The sequence below is a fragment of the Theropithecus gelada genome, chromosome 1, assembly GCF_003255815.1.
Source record: "Theropithecus gelada isolate Dixy chromosome 1, Tgel_1.0, whole genome shotgun sequence".
Taxonomy (NCBI): domain Eukaryota; kingdom Metazoa; phylum Chordata; class Mammalia; order Primates; family Cercopithecidae; genus Theropithecus; species Theropithecus gelada.
This window is the reverse complement of record NC_037668.1, coordinates 17,611,562-17,632,202: the sequence shown is the minus strand read 5'-3', so window position 1 is coordinate 17,632,202 and position 20,641 is coordinate 17,611,562. Positions and strand designations below refer to the sequence as shown.

At 43.4% G+C, this 20,641-nt stretch overlaps 1 protein-coding gene across 1 annotated transcript; it reads left to right on the top strand.

Moving 5' to 3' along the window:
* Nucleotides 1–1,310: 1,310 nt before the first annotated feature.
* On the top strand, nt 1,311–9,399 carry HRNR (hornerin). Its single transcript, XM_025376476.1, has 2 exons — nt 1,311–1,448; nt 3,067–9,399. The coding sequence occupies exons 1-2, from the start codon at nt 1,311–1,313 to the stop codon at nt 9,397–9,399; spliced, it is 6,471 nt and encodes a 2,156-aa protein (XP_025232261.1).
* Nucleotides 9,400–20,641: the final 11,242 nt, after the last annotated feature.

The window sequence follows — 20,641 nt, the reverse complement described above, 5'->3', positions numbered from 1 at the left end:
TTCTTTGACATTTGGGCCATGATATCCCTGCACACACTCCATTCAATTTCTATTAAAATCCACACAATTTGTTGTCAATTTATTGTGCTACATAGTTTGATGAATACAAAAAGAGGCCTTTCTGCAAAGTGTCCTGACACTTTGGCAGGTGGGGCTGAGAGTAGCCCAGATTTGGGAATGGCTAATGCAATCTTAGGTGAACATGTAAGGAAGTGAGAAAGAAGGTAAACACCTGGGAGGTGGAGATAGAGGTGGTGATGGGCTTGTTTAGGAGTAAATTAGGACATCTCAAAGAGAGCAGCTCCTCCCTAAGATGGACCATTATTCCCTCTATAAAAAGGCCACTCTGCCCAACTAGCAGCACCCTGAAAGCTGCTTCTGTCTCTATCCTACTTGTTCCTCTGGTGAGCTAGGTAAGTGAGCAGGAGTTCAACTCCACTCAAGGGTACTTAGGGCTATAAATTATGAAAGTCCAGGATATGCTCTAAGGCAAAGAGGCACTAGATACAAGGCTTCTCTTTAGTATACTCTGGGGAACTTTGGTATAAGTTTAAGTTTACTGAAAAGAAAAATGAAACGACTAGGACTATGTATACTATCTCCTTTCTTTGAGGTTGTTTCCCTCATAACATGGATATCATGGGGTTCTAATTATCCACAGGCAGGTTGCCTTCTTTACAACTGAGCTTTTTCTCTCTATTGTGTAATAAGGTCTGAGGGTCACTTCCTGCTTGGAGAATGAGAACAGAAACTGGATCTAATAGCAGTTACCCTTAGCTTCATATCACCTAGGCTTGTTGTTGGCTTTGCTCACATTGTCTACTTTCTCTGACCTAGAAGTCTTGAGAGTTCAGTTCAGCCATTGATGCTCCTTAGTTGGAGTAAGGCGTGTCATGTATATAGTGGAACTGTACCCATAGTATGGTTGGAACCTAGAGAGAAAGAGGAAGCAGATGAAGTGGAACACTCAGGACTTCTACAGCTCCAGAACAAAGCTGATATTATCCCTGGTAATGGTGGGAAGCCAAAAACAGAGAGTCATTTTTCCTATATTCATTCAGGAATGGAAATAAGACCTATGGATTATGTTCCTAATTTCATCACTCTCTTGCTACATGACTTGAACAAGTCATTCAACTGTGAATTGCTTCTTGATTACAACAGAATGAAGTTAATCATGGCTGACTAATTCTGAACAATTATTATAAATAATCAGACCTACTTATGTGTTTAAACAAGAAATGAGAATAGTAAGGGGTTGATCTCTTTTTCCTCCCTTTAGGTTACTCAAACTTGCAAAAAAAAAAAAAATGCCTAAACTCCTACAAGGCATCATCACTGTCATTGATGTTTTCTACCAATATGCCACCCAGCATGGGGACTATGATATGTTGAACAAGGCAGAGCTGAAAGAACTTCTGGAAAATGAGTTTCATCAAATTCTGAAGGTAAGAACTCCATGCCAGGATGGAATTATGCAGGAATTTTCTTCTTTATCCCTTTCCACCTTCTTGTCACATATGTCAAACATCCTAGAGGATTCTTCCTACTTGGTGATAGAGAACAGGGTTTGGTAAAGGTTTGAGATAACGTCAAAAGCTGATCCATGATGGTTTCCATAGCATAACTAAAGGAAGTGATCCTACTAAACAACAAACAAAACCCATAGATTAAATAATGTCCAATCTAAGTGACTAATTCTTACAAACCCACACAGTCCTCAGAAAAACTGCAAAGTAGATATCTGAGTTCAGGAAATTAGCATTACCCCTGAATCACAAAAGAGTGTGTCCGCCACCTTAAAACTGTCAGGTCTAGATTTGATAGCTTAGATATTTGGGAGCTTATATCAGACTTCTGAGTTTCAATTCCTTAAATTTGGATTTCTGTGGATTTCAGATATGATACTCGGATATCAGATGTCATATATTCAGTGTGTCAGCTAAGAATCTCATAATCTTCACCTCTAACCTTGTTTCTTCATCTTTTTGCCGAAAGCAAAAACCTGGTATCATTTTTTATTTTCTCTCTCTCAGCAGACACCACTACCTTCCAACCTCCATCTAACTCATCAATAATCTCTCAAAACAACCCGTTTCTCTTCATCACTATTATTAGTCCTCTGGTTCAGGCCACCTACTACTTCTACTCTCAGCATTAGATGCAAATATAATCATTTCACTCCTCAGCTAAAAATCCTTCAATAGTTCCCGATTGCTCTTAAAATGAAGTACAAAGTTCCTTAACATAACGTAAAACTCATAATCTAGTTGCTATTTATCTCTCTATCCACATTTCTTGAGTCTTCAAACTCTAAATCTAGCAATCCTGAATTTCTTTCAGTTCCCTGAAAGCTCTATGACTTCTCTCACCTGTAGCCATTTGTTCATATCATTCCCTCTGCCTAGAACAATCTTTTCCTCTTCTCCTTCCCTTCCTACTCCTTCATTTGGCTAATTCTAATCCATCCTTCAAAAGGCATCATTTCCTCTCATTAACCTTTCTAGGACCCCCAATGGTTCCTCTCTCATGTACTCTTGTAGAAACCTTATCATAATAAACTATAATTTTAAGTTTGTATATCTGATCAAATAAACATTAAATTCCATTTTTTTCAGGAAGCAAACTTGTTCACTGCTTTATACTCTCATATGACATAATGGTAGGCAAGTAGTAACATAATAAATCTTTGCTCAGTGAGTAAATTAATTACCTAGTTAATTTAATTGGACAAATAAAGTTGATATAATTAACGTAAGTATAAAAATGTATTACTTGTAAATTAACTAATCATTCATATTTGACCCATTCTTTACCAAAAATAATCAGCCCTCTTGTTTCCTTTCATTTTCCAGTTGCATCCTATCCTATTCTAGCTGTTTCTCACCGCATTATTCATTCCATATTCCTTTTTCTCTTTCTGCTCAGGACTGCCTAAGTGACTATGTGAATGAGTTCCATATACATAAGCCAAACATTTATATTTTAACATCCTTCCTTCAGTTGGTTAGCTAGGTGTATTGTCCATACTAACAGAGCTACTCTTTGTACCTTGCTCTTATACAGAATCCAAATGATCCAGATACTGTGGATATCATCTTGCAAAATCTGGATCGAGACCATAACAAGAAAGTGGATTTTACGGAGTATCTTCTGATGATATTCAAGCTGGTTCGGGCTCATAATAAAATCATTAGCAAAGATTACTGCCAAGCTTCAGGGTCAAAGCTGAGAGACAACAGTCACCAGCACCAAGAGGAACAAGAAGAAACAGGAAAAGAGGACAAATGGCAAGAATCCTCTTCTAGTCATTCAAGTTGGAGTGCAGGAGAGAATGATTCCCATTCCAGGAACGTCAGAGGAAGCATTACACACGGGCCTGAATCCATATCCAGAAGACTGAGTTTTCAAAGAGACCTTTCTGGCCAAAATAAATCCAGCTCAGGTCACTCTTCCAGGTATGGTCAGCATGACTCTGGCTCCCATCAGTCTCCAGGACACGGCCAACGTGGGTCTCACTCAGGGCAGTCTCCCACCTATGGTCAACTTGGGTCTGGCTACAAACGGTCTTCCAGCAGTGGGCCACATGGGTCTGGCTCACGCCAGTCTTCTGCCTTTGGTCAACATGAGTCTACCTCAGGGCAGTCCTCTGGACACAATCAGCATGGATCTGGCTCAGGGCACTCCTTCAGCCATGGGCAGCATGGTTCTACATCAGGAGAGTCATCAAGTTTTGGCCAGGAGGGATCTAGCGCAGACCAGTCTTCCAGATACGACCACCATGACTCTGGCTCCAGTCAGTCTCCTGGCTATGGCCGACACGGGGCTGGATCTGGCCAGTCTCCTAGCCGCGGCCTACATGGGGCTGGCTCCAGTCTGTCTTCCAACTGTGGCCCACAAGGGTCTGGCTCAGCACAGTCATCGGACTTTGGTCAATACAAGTCTAGCTCAGGGCAGTCCTCTAGTTACAGTCAGCATGGATCTGGCTCAGGTCACTCCTCCGGCTATGGACAACACGAATCTAGGTCAGGACAGTCATCTAGGGGAGAACAACATGGATCTAGCTCAGGTTCCTCTTCTACCTATGGTCGACATGGGTCTGGCTTTCATCAGTCTTCTGGCCACGGCCGAAATAGGTCTGGATCTGGCCAGTCGCCTACCCCTAGCCGCGGCCGACATGGGTCTGGCTCAGGGCAGTCTTCAAGCCGTGGCCCATATGAGTCTGGCTCAGGTCACTCATCTGGCTTAGGTCAACATGAGTCTCACTCAGGACAGTCCTCTGGCTACGGTCAACATGCATCTAGCTCGGGTCACTCCTTTACCCATGGGCAACATGGTACTACACCAGGACAGTCATCAAGCTGTGGCCAACATGGAGCTAGCTCAGGTCAGTCTTCCAGCCACAGTCAGCATGGCTCTGGCTCAAGTCAGTCTTCTGGCTATGGCCGACAGGGCTCTGGATCTGGCCAGTCTCCTAGTCGCGGCCGACATGGGTCCAGTTCTGGGCTCTCTTCTAACTACGACCAACATGGGTCTGGCTCAGGTCGTTCTTCAAGTCAGTCTTCTGGCTATGGCCGACAGGGCTCTGAATCTGGCCAGTCTCCTAGTCGCGGCCGACATGGGTCCGGTTCCGGGCACTCTTCTAGCTACGGCCAACATGGGTCTGGCTCAGGTCGTTCTTCCAGCCGTGGCCCATATGAGTCTGGTTCAGGTCACTCTTCTGGCTTTGGTCAACATGAGTCTGGCTCAGGACAGTCCTCTGGATACAGTCAGCACGGAAGAGGCTCAGGGCACTCTTCTAGCCATGGACAGCATGGTTCTACATCACGACACTCATTAAGCTTTGGCCAGGAGGGATCTAGCACAGGCCAGTCTTCCAGCTACAGCCACCAGAGCTCTGGCTACAGTCAGTCTTCTGGCTATGGCCGACATGGGGCTGGATCTGGCCAGTCTCCTAGCCGTGGCCGACATGGGTCTGGTTCAGGGCAGTCTTCCAGCTACGGCCAGCATGGGTCAGGCTCAGGACAGTCCTCTGGTTATAGTCAGCATGGAAGTGGCTCAGGGCACGCCTCTAGCCATGGACAACATGGTTCCACATCAGGACAGTCCTCAAGCTTCGGCCAGAAGGGATCTAGCTCAGGGCAGTCTTCCAGCTACGGTCAGCATGGCTCTGGCTCACATCAGTCTTTCGGCCATGGCCGACATGGGTCTGGATCTGGCAGGTCTCCTAGCCAGGGCCGAAATGGGTCCAGTTCGGGGCACTACCCCGGACACGGCCAACAAGGATCTGGCTCAGGTTGTTCCTCCAGCCGTGGCCGTTATGAGTCTGGCTCAGGCCAGTCTTCTGGCTTTGGGCAACATGAGTCAGGCTCAGCACAGTCCTCTGGCTATAGTCAGCATGGTTCTGGCTCAGGTCACTCCTCTAGCCAGGGACGACATGGATCTACATCAGGGCATTCGTCAAGCTCTGGCCAACATGGCTCTAGCTCAGGTCAGTCTTCCAGCTATGGTCAGTATGAGTCTGGCTCCCATCAATATTCGGGTCGCGGCAGACATGGGTCTGGATCTGGCCAGTCTAAACGCCGTGGCCGACGTGGGTCTGGGTCAGGGCAGTCTCCCAGCTACGGCCAACATGGGTCTGGCTCAGGTTGTTCTTCAAGTCAGTCTTCTGGCTATGGCCGACAGGGCTCTGGATCTGGCCAGTCTCCTAGTCGCGGCCGACATGGGTCTGGTTCCGGGCACTCTTCTAGCTACGGCCAACATGGGTCTGGCTCAGGTCGTTCTTCCAGCCATGGCCCATATGAGTCTGGTTCAGGTCACTCTTCTGGCTTAGGTCAACATGAGTCTCGCTCAGGACAGTCCTCTGGGTACGGTCAACAAGGATCTAGCTCGGGTCACTCCTTTACCCATGAGCAACATGGTTCTACATCAGGACAGTCAGCAAGCTGTGGCCAACATGGAGCTAGCTCAGGTCAGTCTTCCAGCCACGGTCAGCATGGCTCTGGCTCAAGTCAGTCTTCTGGCTATGGCCGACAGGGCTCTGGATCTGGCCAGTCTCCTAGTCGTGGCCGACATGGGTCCGGTTCCGGGCACTCTTCTAGCTACGGCCAACATGGGTCTGGCTCAGGTCGTTCTTCAAGCCATGGCTCATATGAGTCTGGTTCAGGTCACTCTTCTGGCTTAGGTCAACATGAGTCTCGCTCAGGACAGTCCTCTGGCTACGGTCAACAAGGATCTAGCTCAGGTCACTCCTTTACCCATGAGCAACATGGTTCTACATCAGGACAGTCATCAAGCTGTGGCCAACATGGAGCTAGCTCAGGTCAGTCTTCCAGCCACGGTCAGCATGGCTCTGGCTCAAGTCAGTCTTCTGGCTATGGCCGACAGGGCTCTGGATCTGGCCAGTCTCCTAGTCGTGGCCGACATGGGTCCGGTTCCGGGCACTCTTCTAGCTACGGCCAACATGGGTCTGGCTCAGGTCGTTCTTCAAGTCAGTCTTCTGGCTATGGCCGACAGGGCTCTGGATCTGGCCAGTCTCCTAGTCGCGGCCGACATGGGTCCGGTTCCGGGCACTCTTCTAGCTACGGCCAACATGGGTCTGGCTCAGGTCGTTCTTCCAGCCATGGCTCATATGAGTCTGGTTCAGGTCACTCTTCTGGCTTAGGTCAACATGAGTCTCGCTCAGGACAGTCCTCTGGCTACGGTCAACAAGGATCTAGCTCAGGTCACTCCTTTACCCATGAGCAACATGGTTCTACATCAGGACAGTCATCAAGCTGTGGCCAACATGGAGCTAGCTCAGGTCAGTCTTCCAGCCACGGTCAGCATGGCTCTGGCTCAAGTCAGTCTTCTGGCTATGGCCGACAGGGCTCTGGTTCTGGCCAGTCTCCTAGTCGTGGCCGACATGGGTCCGGTTCCGGGCACTCTTCTAGCTACGGCCAACATGGGTCTGGCTCAGGTCGTTCTTCAAGTCAGTCTTCTGGCTATGGCCGACAGGGCTCTGGATCTGGCCAGTCTCCTAGTCGCGGCCGACATGGGTCCGGTTCCGGGCACTCTTCTAGCTACGGCCAACATGGGTCTGGCTCAGGTCGTTCTTCCAGCCATGGCTCATATGAGTCTGGTTCAGGTCACTCTTCTGGCTTAGGTCAACATGAGTCTCGCTCAGGACAGTCCTCTGGCTACGGTCAACAAGGATCTAGCTCAGGTCACTCCTTTACCCATGAGCAACATGGTTCTACATCAGGACAGTCATCAAGCTGTGGCCAACATGGAGCTAGCTCAGGTCAGTCTTCCAGCCACGGTCAGCATGGCTCTGGCTCAAGTCAGTCTTCTGGCTATGGCCGACAGGGCTCTGGATCTGGCCAGTCTCCTAGTCGTGGCCGACATGGGTCCGGTTCCGGGCACTCTTCTAGCTACGGCCAACATGGGTCTGGCTCAGGTCGTTCTTCAAGTCAGTCTTCTGGCTATGGCCGACAGGGCTCTGGATCTGGCCAGTCTCCTAGTCGCGGCCGACATGGGTCCGGTTCCGGGCACTCTTCTAGCTACGGCCAACATGGGTCTGGCTCAGGTCGTTCTTCCAGCCATGGCTCATATGAGTCTGGTTCAGGTCACTCTTCTGGCTTAGGTCAACATGAGTCTCGCTCAGGACAGTCCTCTGGCTACGGTCAACAAGGATCTAGCTCAGGTCACTCCTTTACCCATGAGCAACATGGTTCTACATCAGGACAGTCATCAAGCTGTGGCCAACATGGAGCTAGCTCAGGTCAGTCTTCCAGCCACGGTCAGCATGGCTCTGGCTCAAGTCAGTCTTCTGGCTATGGCCGACAGGGCTCTGGTTCTGGCCAGTCTCCTAGTCGTGGCCGACATGGGTCCGGTTCCGGGCACTCTTCTAGCTACGGCCAACATGGGTCTGGCTCAGGTCGTTCTTCAAGTCAGTCTTCTGGCTATGGCCGACAGGGCTCTGGATCTGGCCAGTCTCCTAGTCGCGGCCGACATGGGTCCGGTTCCGGGCACTCTTCTAGCTACGGCCAACATGGGTCTGGCTCAGGTCGTTCTTCCAGCCATGGCTCATATGAGTCTGGTTCAGGTCACTCTTCTGGCTTAGGTCAACATGAGTCTCGCTCAGGACAGTCCTCTGGCTACGGTCAACAAGGATCTAGCTCAGGTCACTCCTTTACCCATGAGCAACATGGTTCTACATCAGGACAGTCATCAAGCTGTGGCCAACATGGAGCTAGCTCAGGTCAGTCTTCCAGCCACGGTCAGCATGGCTCTGGCTCAAGTCAGTCTTCTGGCTATGGCCGACAGGGCTCTGGATCTGGCCAGTCTCCTAGTCGTGGCCGACATGGGTCCGGTTCCGGGCACTCTTCTAGCTACGGCCAACATGGGTCTGGCTCAGGTCGTTCTTCAAGTCAGTCTTCTGGCTATGGCCGACAGGGCTCTGGATCCGGCCAGTCTCCTAGTCGCGGCCGACATGGGTCTGGTTCCGGGCACTCTTCTAGCTACGGCCAACATGGGTCTGGCTCAGGTCGTTCTTCCAGCCATGGCCCATATGAGTCTGGTTCAGGTCACTCTTCTGGCTTTGGTCAACATGAGTCTCGCTCAGGACAGTCCTCTGGCTACGGTCAACAAGGATCTAGCTCAGGTCACTCCTTTACCCATGAGCAACATGGTTCTACATCAGGACAGTCATCAAGCTGTGGCCAACATGGAGCTAGCTCAGGTCAGTCTTCCAGCCACGGTCAGCATGGCTCTGGCTCAAGTCAGTCTTCTGGCTATGGCCGACAGGGCTCTGGATCTGGCCAGTCTCCTAGTCGTGGCCGACATGGGTCCGGTTCCGGGCACTCTTCTAGCTACGGCCAACATGGGTCTGGCTCAGGTCGTTCTTCCAGCCATGGCTCATATGAGTCTGGTTCAGGTCACTCTTCTGGCTTAGGTCAACATGAGTCTGGCTCAGGACAGTCCTCTCGTTACAGTCAGCATGGAAGTGGCTCAGGGCACTCCTCTAGCCATGGACAGCATGGTTCTACACCAGGACAGTCATCAAACTTTGGTCAGGAGGGATCTAGCACAGGCCAGTCTTCCAGCTATGGCCACCATGGCTCTGGCTCCAGTCAGTCTTCTGGCTATGGCCGACACATGTCTGGATCTGGTCAGTCTCCTAGCCGCGGCCGACATGGGCCTGGTTCAGGGCAGTCTTCTAGCTGTGGCCAATATGGGTCTGGCTCAGGACAGTCCTCTGGTTATAGTCAGCATGGACGTGGCTCAGGGGCAGGTGGGTATTCTTATTGCAAAGGAGGAAGTAACTATGAAGGTGAAAGTTCTTGCTCAGATTTTCTCAGTTTTCATAGTAGGACTTCACCCTATGAATATATCCAAAAGCAGAGGTGCTACTTTTAGCGTTGAATAATAAATATAAATGCAACTTACTCAAGTAGCAATTTTAGAAATAGGAAAGTCATCTATGAATTCATCATGAAAGACAAGCAATCTATCATGAAATTCTTTCTAAAAGTGAATCTATCCTTTTCTGTCTCTTTCTTTAAAGCCTATAACTATAGCATATATCTTGTTATGGGGTTCCTTCCAAACACTGTTAGGCATTTGCGCTACTTTGTTAGAAAATGCTGAGTGGAATAACTTGTTAGAATCAGGGTTAAACTTTGAGGAATAATGAAAAGCTTTTAAAGAGCTTTGGGTTTAGTTGGAGGTGTCTTTTTGAGGGCTCATCATTCAATTATAGATGGTGTCAAAGCTAACCTTACATTTCTTAAAAGCAAAATATTACAAATGCATTACCAGTCTAGATACAAAGCATTGTTTTACAGCAGTTATTGTGCCATAATTTTTAGTGTGTCCCATGTTTGGTGTGTCCCAATTTTTGGTATTGTGGCAGAAGGTGAACGCTCTGAAAGCAAAGATGCAGCAGTGGTAGTGTCTTTACTTATCAAAACCATCAAGTCCCTTTTCTTGGGTATATCTTTAATCAGTAAGCTAATTAGTGGCATAAAAAGTAGCACCAGGGACTTTTCCCAAGCCTATGAGTAAGAGCATTATTTCATAAAGAACATGGATTTATCACTTCAGGGAAAAAAACATTCAAATGTGGGCTTTAGCTTGTTTTCAGCAAGAAAGATCTTGCTCCCTATTTCTAAGCAGCTGCTCAATATTGGGAAACATATTGAGGAGTTATTCCATGGAAATACAATGCTTTCCACCTACTACTGTATTTCAATAACCTTTCCACCTAAAAAAAAATCATCCATGCCCAGATGAAAAGAAAGAGTATCTGTCACTGCTCTATAGTACCTTAATTTGACTGTAACATATTCGTTTCAAGTCTTTGGATTCAAACAACTGGATTGCATTAAAATTGACAATAAATAAATGTTGATTAAATACTAAGATTTTTCTCATCTGTGCTTCATTTCACTTCTTACATACAGATGGTCATCCTAGAAACCAACCCAGATAGGTATTTCCCAATATTCTATTTTTCACAAACAATGAAGAATAGATAAAGCATTCTTAAAACTCAGTAAGAAAAACTACTTCATTTAAAAATGAGCAAAATTCCATGACACTAGTATTGGCAATGATTTTTTTTGATATGACACCAAAATCACACAATAATGTGGAGCTGTCAGCTCCATAAATGCTATTGTCCCTGAAGACCTTAGAGGGAGGCAACATACGGAGGTAGAAGGTGATATTTGTCTTAGTTTAACCAAAAGTTTTTAGTTTTAGTTTTTAACAAAATGTTTTTTTTTTAAATTTAAAATTTAAAACAGAAGAAAGCTTATAGAATAATGATGTAAAGAAAAAAACATTTGTGTTCAGCTATACAATGTGTTTATGCTTTAAGCTAAGTGTTATTAAGAGAGTCAAAAAGTTTAACAATGTAAAAGTCTATAAAAGTAAAAAGTTACAGTAAGCTAAGGTTAATTTTTATTGGAGAAAGAAATTTTTTTATAAATTTAGTGTAACTCAAGTGTATAGTGTTTATACACTCTACAGTAGTATACAGTAATGTCCTAGGCCTTCCCATTCACTCACCACTACCTGACTGACACACCTAGAGCAACTTCTAGTCCTACATGCTCTATTCATGGTAAATGCCCTATACAAGTGTACCTTTTTTAACTTTTATGGCATATTTTTACTGTACCTTCTTTAAGTTTAGATACATTCAGATGCACACTTACCATTGTGTTAGTTGCCTACAGTAGTCAGTATAGTAACATGCTGTACAGGTTTGTAGCCTAGGAGCAATAGTCTATACCACATAGTCTAGTTGTTTAGTAAGCTATGCCATCTAGATTTGTGTAAGTACACTCTCTGATGTTTGCCTAAGGGTGCATTTTTCACAACATATCCCCCATTGTCAAGCAACATGATCGTGTACTTTACTATACGGCCTAGCAATTCCACTCCCAAGAGAAATAACTTATGTCTACATTGAAGATTTTTACATGAATGTTTATAGCAGCTTTAGTAATAGCCCCAAACTTGAAACAATCCAAATGTCTACCAACAGATGAGTGGATAAACAAATTGTGGTACGGCTATACACTGGAATTCTATTCAGCAAGGAAAAAAAACAATAAACTACTGATACATATAATATAGATGAATCTCAAAAACATGTTGCTCAAAAGAAGCCATCCACAAAACAGTACATATTTATGATTCCATTTATATGAAACTTACTAAAAACAAACCTAATCTATAAAAATAGAAAGCAGATCAGTGGTTGACTAGGGCTGGGAGTAGAACTTGTGAACTGGCTGGAAGAGTCACAAAGGAACACTCTAGCGTGATGGAATAAATATATATGTAGCTTATAATCGTTGTTACATATATACTTTTGTCAAAACTCACATAATCATATATATTTTATTATATGGAAATTATATCTCAATAAAGTTGATTGTTTAAAGGCTTTCTGCGCAACTTGACACACGATTTTTTTTTGTTTTTTGTTTTTTGGTTTTTTGGGTTTTTTTTGAGACAGTCTCACTCTGTTGCCCAGGCTGGAGTGCAGTGGCACAATCTCGGCTCACTGCAACCTCCATCTCCTGGGTGCAAGTGACTCTCCTGCCTCAGTCTCCTGGGATTACAGGCATGCAGCACCACACCCAGTTAATTTTTGTATTTTTAGTAGGCAGGGTTTCACCATGTTGGCCAGGCTGGTCTCAAACTCCTGACCTCAGGTGACCTGCCCACGTAGGCCTCCCAAAGTGCTGGCATTATGTGAGCCACTGAGATAAAGAAGGAGAGGAGTTTCATCTCATCAGATATCAAAATATATAACAAAGTTATATTATTTAAAACAGTGCAGAATTGTTGTAGGAACAGATATACAGTGCAATGTGACTCCAGAAACAGATCCATGCATACTTGATATACAAGAGCAGTGGTTTTGCCTATCACTGGACAAAGGCAACTCTTTCAATAAATGGTGCCAAGGTAATGAATTTTCCATGGGAAAAAAATTATCTCTATTTCACACCATTTTACAAAAATCACTTCCAAGTAAATAAAAACCTAACTGTGATAAGCCAAACTTCTAAAAATTTTTAAAGAAAATATAGGAGAATATCTTTATGACTTCAAAATAAGTGCAGATTCTTTAAACAAGAAATACACAAACCACCAAGGAAAGACTCATGACTTTTACTATAATTAAATTCCAAATGTCTATAAATCCAAAGACACTCTCAAAAAGTAAAAGGGACAAAGCACAGAGTTGAAGAACATTTTTCAAATGCCTATAAACAACAAATGATTAACAGCCACATTATATAAATAACATAAAAATTAAAAATTTTTAAAAAAAAACAGCAAAACTTATAAAAAGAAAATTCACCAAAGGTAATCTGAATGGCAAAGTGACATTTTTAAAACAATGCTCAGGGAAATAGATAATTAAAACACAATGAAATTCATTTCATACCCATAGGATCAGGAAAAAACTAAAGTCTGGCAATATCCAGTGTTGAGGACACTGAGCAGCAAAAGTCTAAATTGATGACTAATTAAGAGGAAATCTGGCAACCACAGACAAGAGTCTGTAACAGCAAAATGTTACAAACAACCTAAAAGTTCAATAGAAGAATAGATAAATTGTAATATACCCATACACTAAAATGCTATACAGCAGTTAAAATTCATGAGCTACAGGTATGTATATATCAACATGGACAAATTCCAAAAGTGTAATGCTAAGTGAAAAGGTTGTAAAACAAGTATACATGTTATGACACCATTTATATAGTTTTACAATATATATAACAATACCATATATTGTTTGTGGTTAATACATATTTGGTAAATGTAAAAATCTTTATGTAAATGGTAAACAGCAAATTCAGAACAGTGTTTACCTCTGGAAGGAAGGAAGAAAATGGGACTGAGACCGAATAAACAATACCAAAAGTTTTCTTAAGCAAGATGGTATTCATTATATTATTCACTGACTTGTAAATCTACACTTACTTGTAAATCTTAAATTATTTTGTAAGAAAAAGGATAACACAAAGAACAATGTCAGAATGCCCATCAAGGACCGCTCAAGGGAGAGTGTTCTGACAAGCTAGTCCACTGGTGTATCTGGTCCAGCATGTCCTAGTTTTTTAAATAAACGTCTCACCACGTGAGTGCCTAATGATACTCATCAGCTGAACCACACAACAAACCCTCTGCCATCTCTGCCATAGACTTCAAACTCACCAAGGGGCCTTCTAGAAAATTTGGCTTTCCATAGTTTTCCCAAAAGGAGAAAGCATTCACCAGCAAGATTAATACAAACACCCACTGTTTCTGATAATGCATTTCTGACTGTAAATTAATAAAATGGCACTCTGGTTTTTATACTTCAGTCCCTGATGAGTTCAGTTACAATGAAACAGCTTTCCTGAGTCTGACCAACTCTGGGGCACTGATATGAGTGCGTTTCTGGGCATATAAGGATGAGAACCAAACCCTGACCCTTTTTCTGGGCAACACCCCAACCTTATTCTTTGCCTTCCAAGGTAAGGGGCAAGAAAATTTTTCTAATAAGAGAAAGCAAAGAAATTCTCAATAAATGCTTAGTTATATAATTAAGCCAAGTTTTTCACAATGTTTCTCTTTTCCTTATTATGACTCTAGAACCTAAAGAACCATAATGTTACAGCTAAAAGAAGAAAAGAGAAAGAGGTGGGCTGTTTTACGCAGGATCTTACAGAATCTCAATACCTCATCCCGAGTTGGATCTCGTTTTTGTTAGTTTTTTTCTGTACACTCAAATGTGATCAAGCTCTGGGAGACAGATTAATTCTAAGCAAAGTCTTAAGGGTTCAATTTATTTATTTATTTATTAACTACAAGCTATAAATGTATTCAGAACAAGAATCAGCTGTTTAACATGGGGTATTCCCTGTCATTGGATAGATTCATTCGAGAGGTATCACGTTATTAGATGAGCTTCAGAGCAAAAGAGTTTTATTCTCCAAGGTTGTGCTATGGTAATCTGATGATTAAAAAATTTTCTCCTGAAAGGGATAGAAAAATACAAAAGTAGCATTGTTATTGAACATCTTATGAGCTGGGAACATTACATTATGTGCTATATGCTTGACATATACTTATTATTTAATTTCATTCTCATAGAAACCCTGTGGTTATAAATGTTATTTTATTGAAGAGCAAACTGAGACTTTAAAAGGTCAAGTAACTTGTTTATATTAGTAAAGTCAGGTTTTACATCTAAATCTGTCTAACTCCAAAACATATGTGTTTGCTGACATAACACTGTCTTCTGCTTCAGTAATATTTCTCTCTAAACAACTACAGTCAAACAACTAGGACTGGTGCAATCCACTCTTCTGGACACTGCTGGAGACACACCAACTAGTACTCATCCTCGGACTCCCCCTTTCCTGCTTCAATGTAACCATACTTAATGTCTTGGGAGAGACTTGAGGAACACCCTGCTCATTAGCAGTACTTAAAATTTCCAAGGGTGGATTCCTGCTGCAGATAACTCATCTCTTCACATTTTATTTCATCATATTTAATAGTTCTCATTAGTTTCAGTTCCAGAGGGTGGCATTTTCTGACTTGCCCTCCATAATGCATGTCTTGTTTTGAAGGTCACCAGGGACTAATAAACAATCACACACAGTCTGGTACCCTTTGAAAGATAAATATCTGATACCCAATTCCTTCAATAGCCTGTCTCGGCCCTGTTCCTCTACTCCTCCTGTTCTCTCAGACTCCCTGACTCTGTGTGCTCTACCCTAGAAACAAAGGGTTCCTGAGCATCACCACCCACCTTGGTTTGTCCTTACCTACAAATTCTTGCCAGAACACTCCAGATATTGAAGACTTAAAATTGTGACAAATCAGCCATGCAATATTCATAGACTTCACAAGCAAAGAAGTGAACTCCATGTGAAAGATATTGAGGAAATAGTGTGCTCATGGACCAAAGAGTATATGTCTTTGGCTGAAGCATGTAGGAAAACCAGTATCAGGAACTGCAGCTGGGAAAGCAAGTTGGAGGCAGGCTGTAAAGGGCTTTAAATAGAATCACATAAAGGAGGTGGAGTGAAGGACACTGATAAAGATGAATGAAAGTTGGAGGAGAAGCAGAGAAAATGGTGTTCCAGAAGCCAAAGGAAGGGATTTCATTAAGTAATGGAAGATAAAATGCATTTTATAAAGTTATTGTAAATACTCTCCTCCCAAATAGCATATTGGCAGAAGAGTAGATAATACAGATCAATATAACAATAAACAGCTCAGAAACAGATCCTAATATGTATATTTTTTAATTAATTTGTGAACTGTCTGCTACATAGTTAATATAACATAGTGAACTTAGAAAAGTGTCTGGTCCACAGTAATCATCTAATAAATACTAGTGGCTATCTTTATTATTACTTGTTGTTGTTATAATTATTATTAAATATCAGTGTGAGAAGATTCTTTAAAAAGTTTGGTAGTAAAGAGGAAATGGGAGAGTAGGCAAGGAAGAAGGAAAAATCCTTTAAGGAAGAACTTAAAATACATGCTGGAAACACAGGTAGCACTCAATAAAAATTTACTGAATGTGAATAATAGTTATAAGCCAAGTGGAAGGAGATTTATATAAAGAATCTATTGATACAGAGAAAGGAATCATTGTTGGATCAAGGACCTAGAAGGAACAACAGAAATGGAATCAAATATACACACAGAAAAATCAGTCTTGGAAAGGAAAAGAATACCTCATATAGTCTTGAGACAAAAAGGAGATTAAAATTCAGCAAAAATATAATTACCTCTGTGTTTCTAAAAGAGGTTCCTAGGATGAGCTACATCAGACTATGGTAATTATTTAAAAAGCAAACTCGTGGCCTCTATCCCAGATCAACTAAATCCAAATTTCTAGTAGATGGGACCTAGGAATCTGTATGTTAGTTGTCCATGACCCAGTTGATTCCTTTTGGAAGAATCAAAGTTAGGAGAATTCACATCTGTTGGCCCCTGTGGAGAAAACAAAACTGACTCCTTGCCCAACCACCATTATGATTAAGCCTATAAAGTATCACCATTGGAGAAGAAAAACGAAAATCTTTACAACCTTGAGATAAGCTAAAAATAAGTAAGAAGATTCTACCTAGTCTTCCAAATCAATGAAGCTTTGAGCCCTTTCCTATAAATTGCTAACTCTCTAATGTAAACAACTTCATCCCTGACTTTTGCAACACTGACACCTACATGTATGATAATGATATGGAGGAAATTTTTGTATCCACATGAATAACTGTAATCTTGGTAGCCTAGTGATTTCTTTCCTTGAAATATCTACTGTGTCATTTAGCCAAGAAAACATTTTTCTCAAGACTGGACTCCTCATTCTTTATGAATCACGTCCCAATGTTAACAAAGAAGGAAGTAAAGTGATCTACTAAAAGGAGGATGGGGAGGGAGTGAAGCAGGAAGCTTGGAAAGATTTGAAATGAGAAAAGTCTGAAAAATCCAGCTGAGGGGTCTGGTAAAAGGAACCACTAGGGATGATGAAAGGGATTGCCAGGCAACAATCAGAGCGTGGGCAAGGTTAATATAATAAATGTGTAGAAATAAGCTAAGGCACCATGTATGTGATATTTGCCATCTAACAGCCTGGCAGAAGAAGCAAAAAATAAATAAATAAATAAATAAATAAATAAACAAACAAATAAATAAATAACAAAACAAAACATGGAATTAGGTTAATCCCAGGTTTGAGACTGGCAGGACAGGTACAAAGAAAAATTCAAAGGTCCAAGGACACATAATGGTTCGTAGAGAAGGTTATAGGTATGGGAGGAAAAACCAGAAACCCTTACAGCAGGGGTCCCCAATCCCTGGGCTGCGGACTAGTACTAGTCTGTGGCCTGTTAGTAATCAGGCCTCACAGCAGTAGATGAGTGGCAGCCCACCGTGCATTACCACCTGAACTTTGCCTCCTGTCAGATCAGCAGCTGCATTAGATTCTCATAGGAGCACAAACCCTATTGTGAACTGCACCAGGAGGGATCTAGGTTGTGTATGCTTTATGAGAATCTAATGCCTGATAATCTGAGATGGAACAGTTTCATCCCTAAACCATCCCATCCCCACTGTCCTCCCATCCACAGAATAATTGACTTCCATGAAACCAGTCCCTGGTGCCAAAAAGGTTGGGGATTGCTGCCTCACAGGCCCCCTCCTTGGCCCAAACTACATGTGTGTGAAGGGAGGGATAATTTTATAGCCAAATTTCCCTTAGGCAAGACCTTACACTCTCGACTCCATTGTTGTAGGAAAGATGGGCCTTGTTAGCAGCAGCAACTTTTCAGGTAAAATAGAACTAACGATATGGAATATACTAGAGCTATGTACCGATGTCTCATTACTTACCCCTTTTTTACCTTCACAATAACTCTTTGATGCAGAGATCCTTACACTTCTCCTCAGTACGCAAACTGAGGTTCTTACAAGTATAAATCCAAGGACACACAGCTCACCTATGATGCAGTTCAGATTTGAACTCAAGTGTGACTGACTATGAACTCATTCTCAATCTACTAGCCCACAGTGACTTCACCAGAACAGATAGGCTCCACTTCATAGAAAAAGGAAAACAGCATCATCAAAGGAAAACCAAATTTCTAGTAGAGCAAGGGGTGGCAGGGAGTAAGGATATAGGGATATTTCTTGGCAACAAAACCAAAGAGAATGAAACATAATGTAGGATAATTAGCAGTGAGAGCACAGCAAATAAAAGGCAATAAGTAGCTGTAAATACTATATCTGAAGGCATGTGTGCATGGGGAGTAGTGGAGGTGAAGGTAAGAGCCAAGTGGAGAAGGAAGTGAGAGGAAGAAAATGAATTTAGCCCACTCACCATCATTATCTCTGACATCTCTCAAAGGAAGTAGAGTGGGAAACAAAGGAGATTAAAGCAAGTGTGTCTAAATAGGAAGATTCATCATGCCTGGCAGGAGGAGGTCACTGTTACTGCAACCTTTAACCCAATCCTTTTCTCTTCTGCCCACTTTGGGGAGTGACCTGGGTGACTTGGTTTGTTCTTTTTTGAGATGCTTCCCAATTGCTGACAACAATCACAATGCATTATAACATGATTTAGGCCCACAATTTCAAAAGTGTGATGATGGAATCCTAGATAGATATTAAAGAAGGCAGGAAGGGGAATGGCACACTGAAAAAAAATAGAGACAGGATAAGGAACAGGTTTATTTGAAAAGTGCATACCCTGTCTACCAGCAGTTCTACTCCTACTCATATACCTCAGAGGAGTTTGCATGCAGACATACTTCATTTTGTTGTGCTCCACTTTATCGTGCTTCACAGACTATGTGTTTTACAAATTGAAGGTTTGAGGCAACCCTGTCTGGCAAGTCTGTCAGCACCATTTTTCCAACAGCATGTGCTCACTTCATGTTTTTGTGTCACATTGTGGTAATTCTCACAATATTTCAAACTTTGTCACTATTATATCTGCTATGGTGATCTGTAATAAGTGATCTTTGCTGTTACACTTGTTGAGGTTGAGGGCACCACAAACCTTTCCTATATGAAATAGAGAGTTTAATCAATAAACGAGGGTTCTCACTGCTCCAGTGATCAGCTGCTCCCCCTTCTTTCTCCCTCTAGTCAGGCCTATCTATTCCCTAAGATACAATATTGAAATTACGCCAATTAATAACCAGACAATGGCTTCTAAGTGTTCCAGTGAATGGAAGAGTCACATGTCTCTCACTTTATTTATTTATTTATTCATTCATTCATTCATTCATTTGAGGCAGAGTATCACCCTATTGCCCACGATAGAGTGCAGTGGCAAGATCTCAGCTCACTGCAACCTCTGCTTTCTGGGTTCAAGTGATTCTCATGCCTCAGCCTCCCAAGTAGCTGGGATTACAGGTACACACCACCATGCACTTCTAATTTTTAAATTTTTTTGTAGAAATGGGGTATCATGGGGGGCGGAACAAGATGGCCGAATAGGAACAGCTCCAGTCTCCAACTCCCAGCACAAGCGACACAGAAGACCGGTGATTTCTGCATTTTCAACTGAGGTACTGGGTTCATCTCACTAGGGAGTGCCGGACAATCGGTGCTGGTCAGCTGCTGCAGCCCGACCAGTGAGAGCTAAAGCAGGGCGAGGCATTGCCTCACCTGGGAAGCGCAAGGGGAAAGGGAATCCCTTTTCCTAGCCAGGGGAACTGAGATACACAACACCTGGAAAATTGGGTAACTCCCACCCCAATACTGCGCTTTAAGCAAACAGGCACACCAGGAGATTATATCCCACACCAGACCAGGAGGGTCCCATGCCCACGGAGCCTCCCTCATTGCTAGCACAGCAGTCTGCGATCTCGCGGCAAGGCAGCAGCGAGGCTGGGGGAGGGGCGCCCGCCATTGCTGAGGCTTAAGTAGGTAAACAAAGCCGCTGGGAAGCTCGAACTGGGTGGAGCTCACAGCAGCTCAAGGAAACCTGCCTGTCTCTGTAGACTCCACCTCTGGGGACAGGGCACAGTAAACAACAACAAAAGCAGCAGAAACCTCTGCAGACGCAAACAACTCTGTCTGACAGCTTTGAAGAGAGCAGTGGATCTCCCAACACCGAGGTTGAGATCTGAGAAGGGACAGACTGCCTGCTCAAGTGGGTCCCTGACCCCTGAGTAGCCTAACTGGGAGACATCCCCCACTAGGGGCAGTCTGACACCCCACACCTCACAGGGTGGAGTACACCCCTGAGAGGAAGCCTCCAAAGCAAAAGGTACACTCTTTTGTACCAAAAGCAGACAGGTACACTCGCTGTTCAGCAATATTCTATCTTCTGCAGCCTCTGCTGCTGACACCCAGGCAAACAGGGTCTGGAGTGGACCTCAAGCAATCTCCAACAGACCTACAGCTGAGGGTCCTGACTGTTAGAAGGAAAACTATCAAACAGGAAGGACACCTACACCAAAACCCCATCAGTACGTCACCATCATCATCAAATACCAGAGGCAGATAAAACCACAAAGATGGGGAAAAAGCAGGGCAGAAAAGCTGGAAATTCAAAAAATAAGAGCACATCTCCCCCGGCAAAGGAGTGCAGCTCATTGCCAGTAACGGATCA

Bases quoted from the DNA above. Each gene is read 5' to 3' on its own strand.
- HRNR (XM_025376476.1), top strand. From the start codon at position 1,311: ATGCCTAAACTCCTACAAGGCATCATCACTGTCATTGATGTTTTCTAC. The intron at 1,449-3,066 runs GTAAGAACTCCA...GCTCTTATACAG, and splicing joins AGTTTCATCAAATTCTGAAG to AATCCAAATGATCCAGATAC.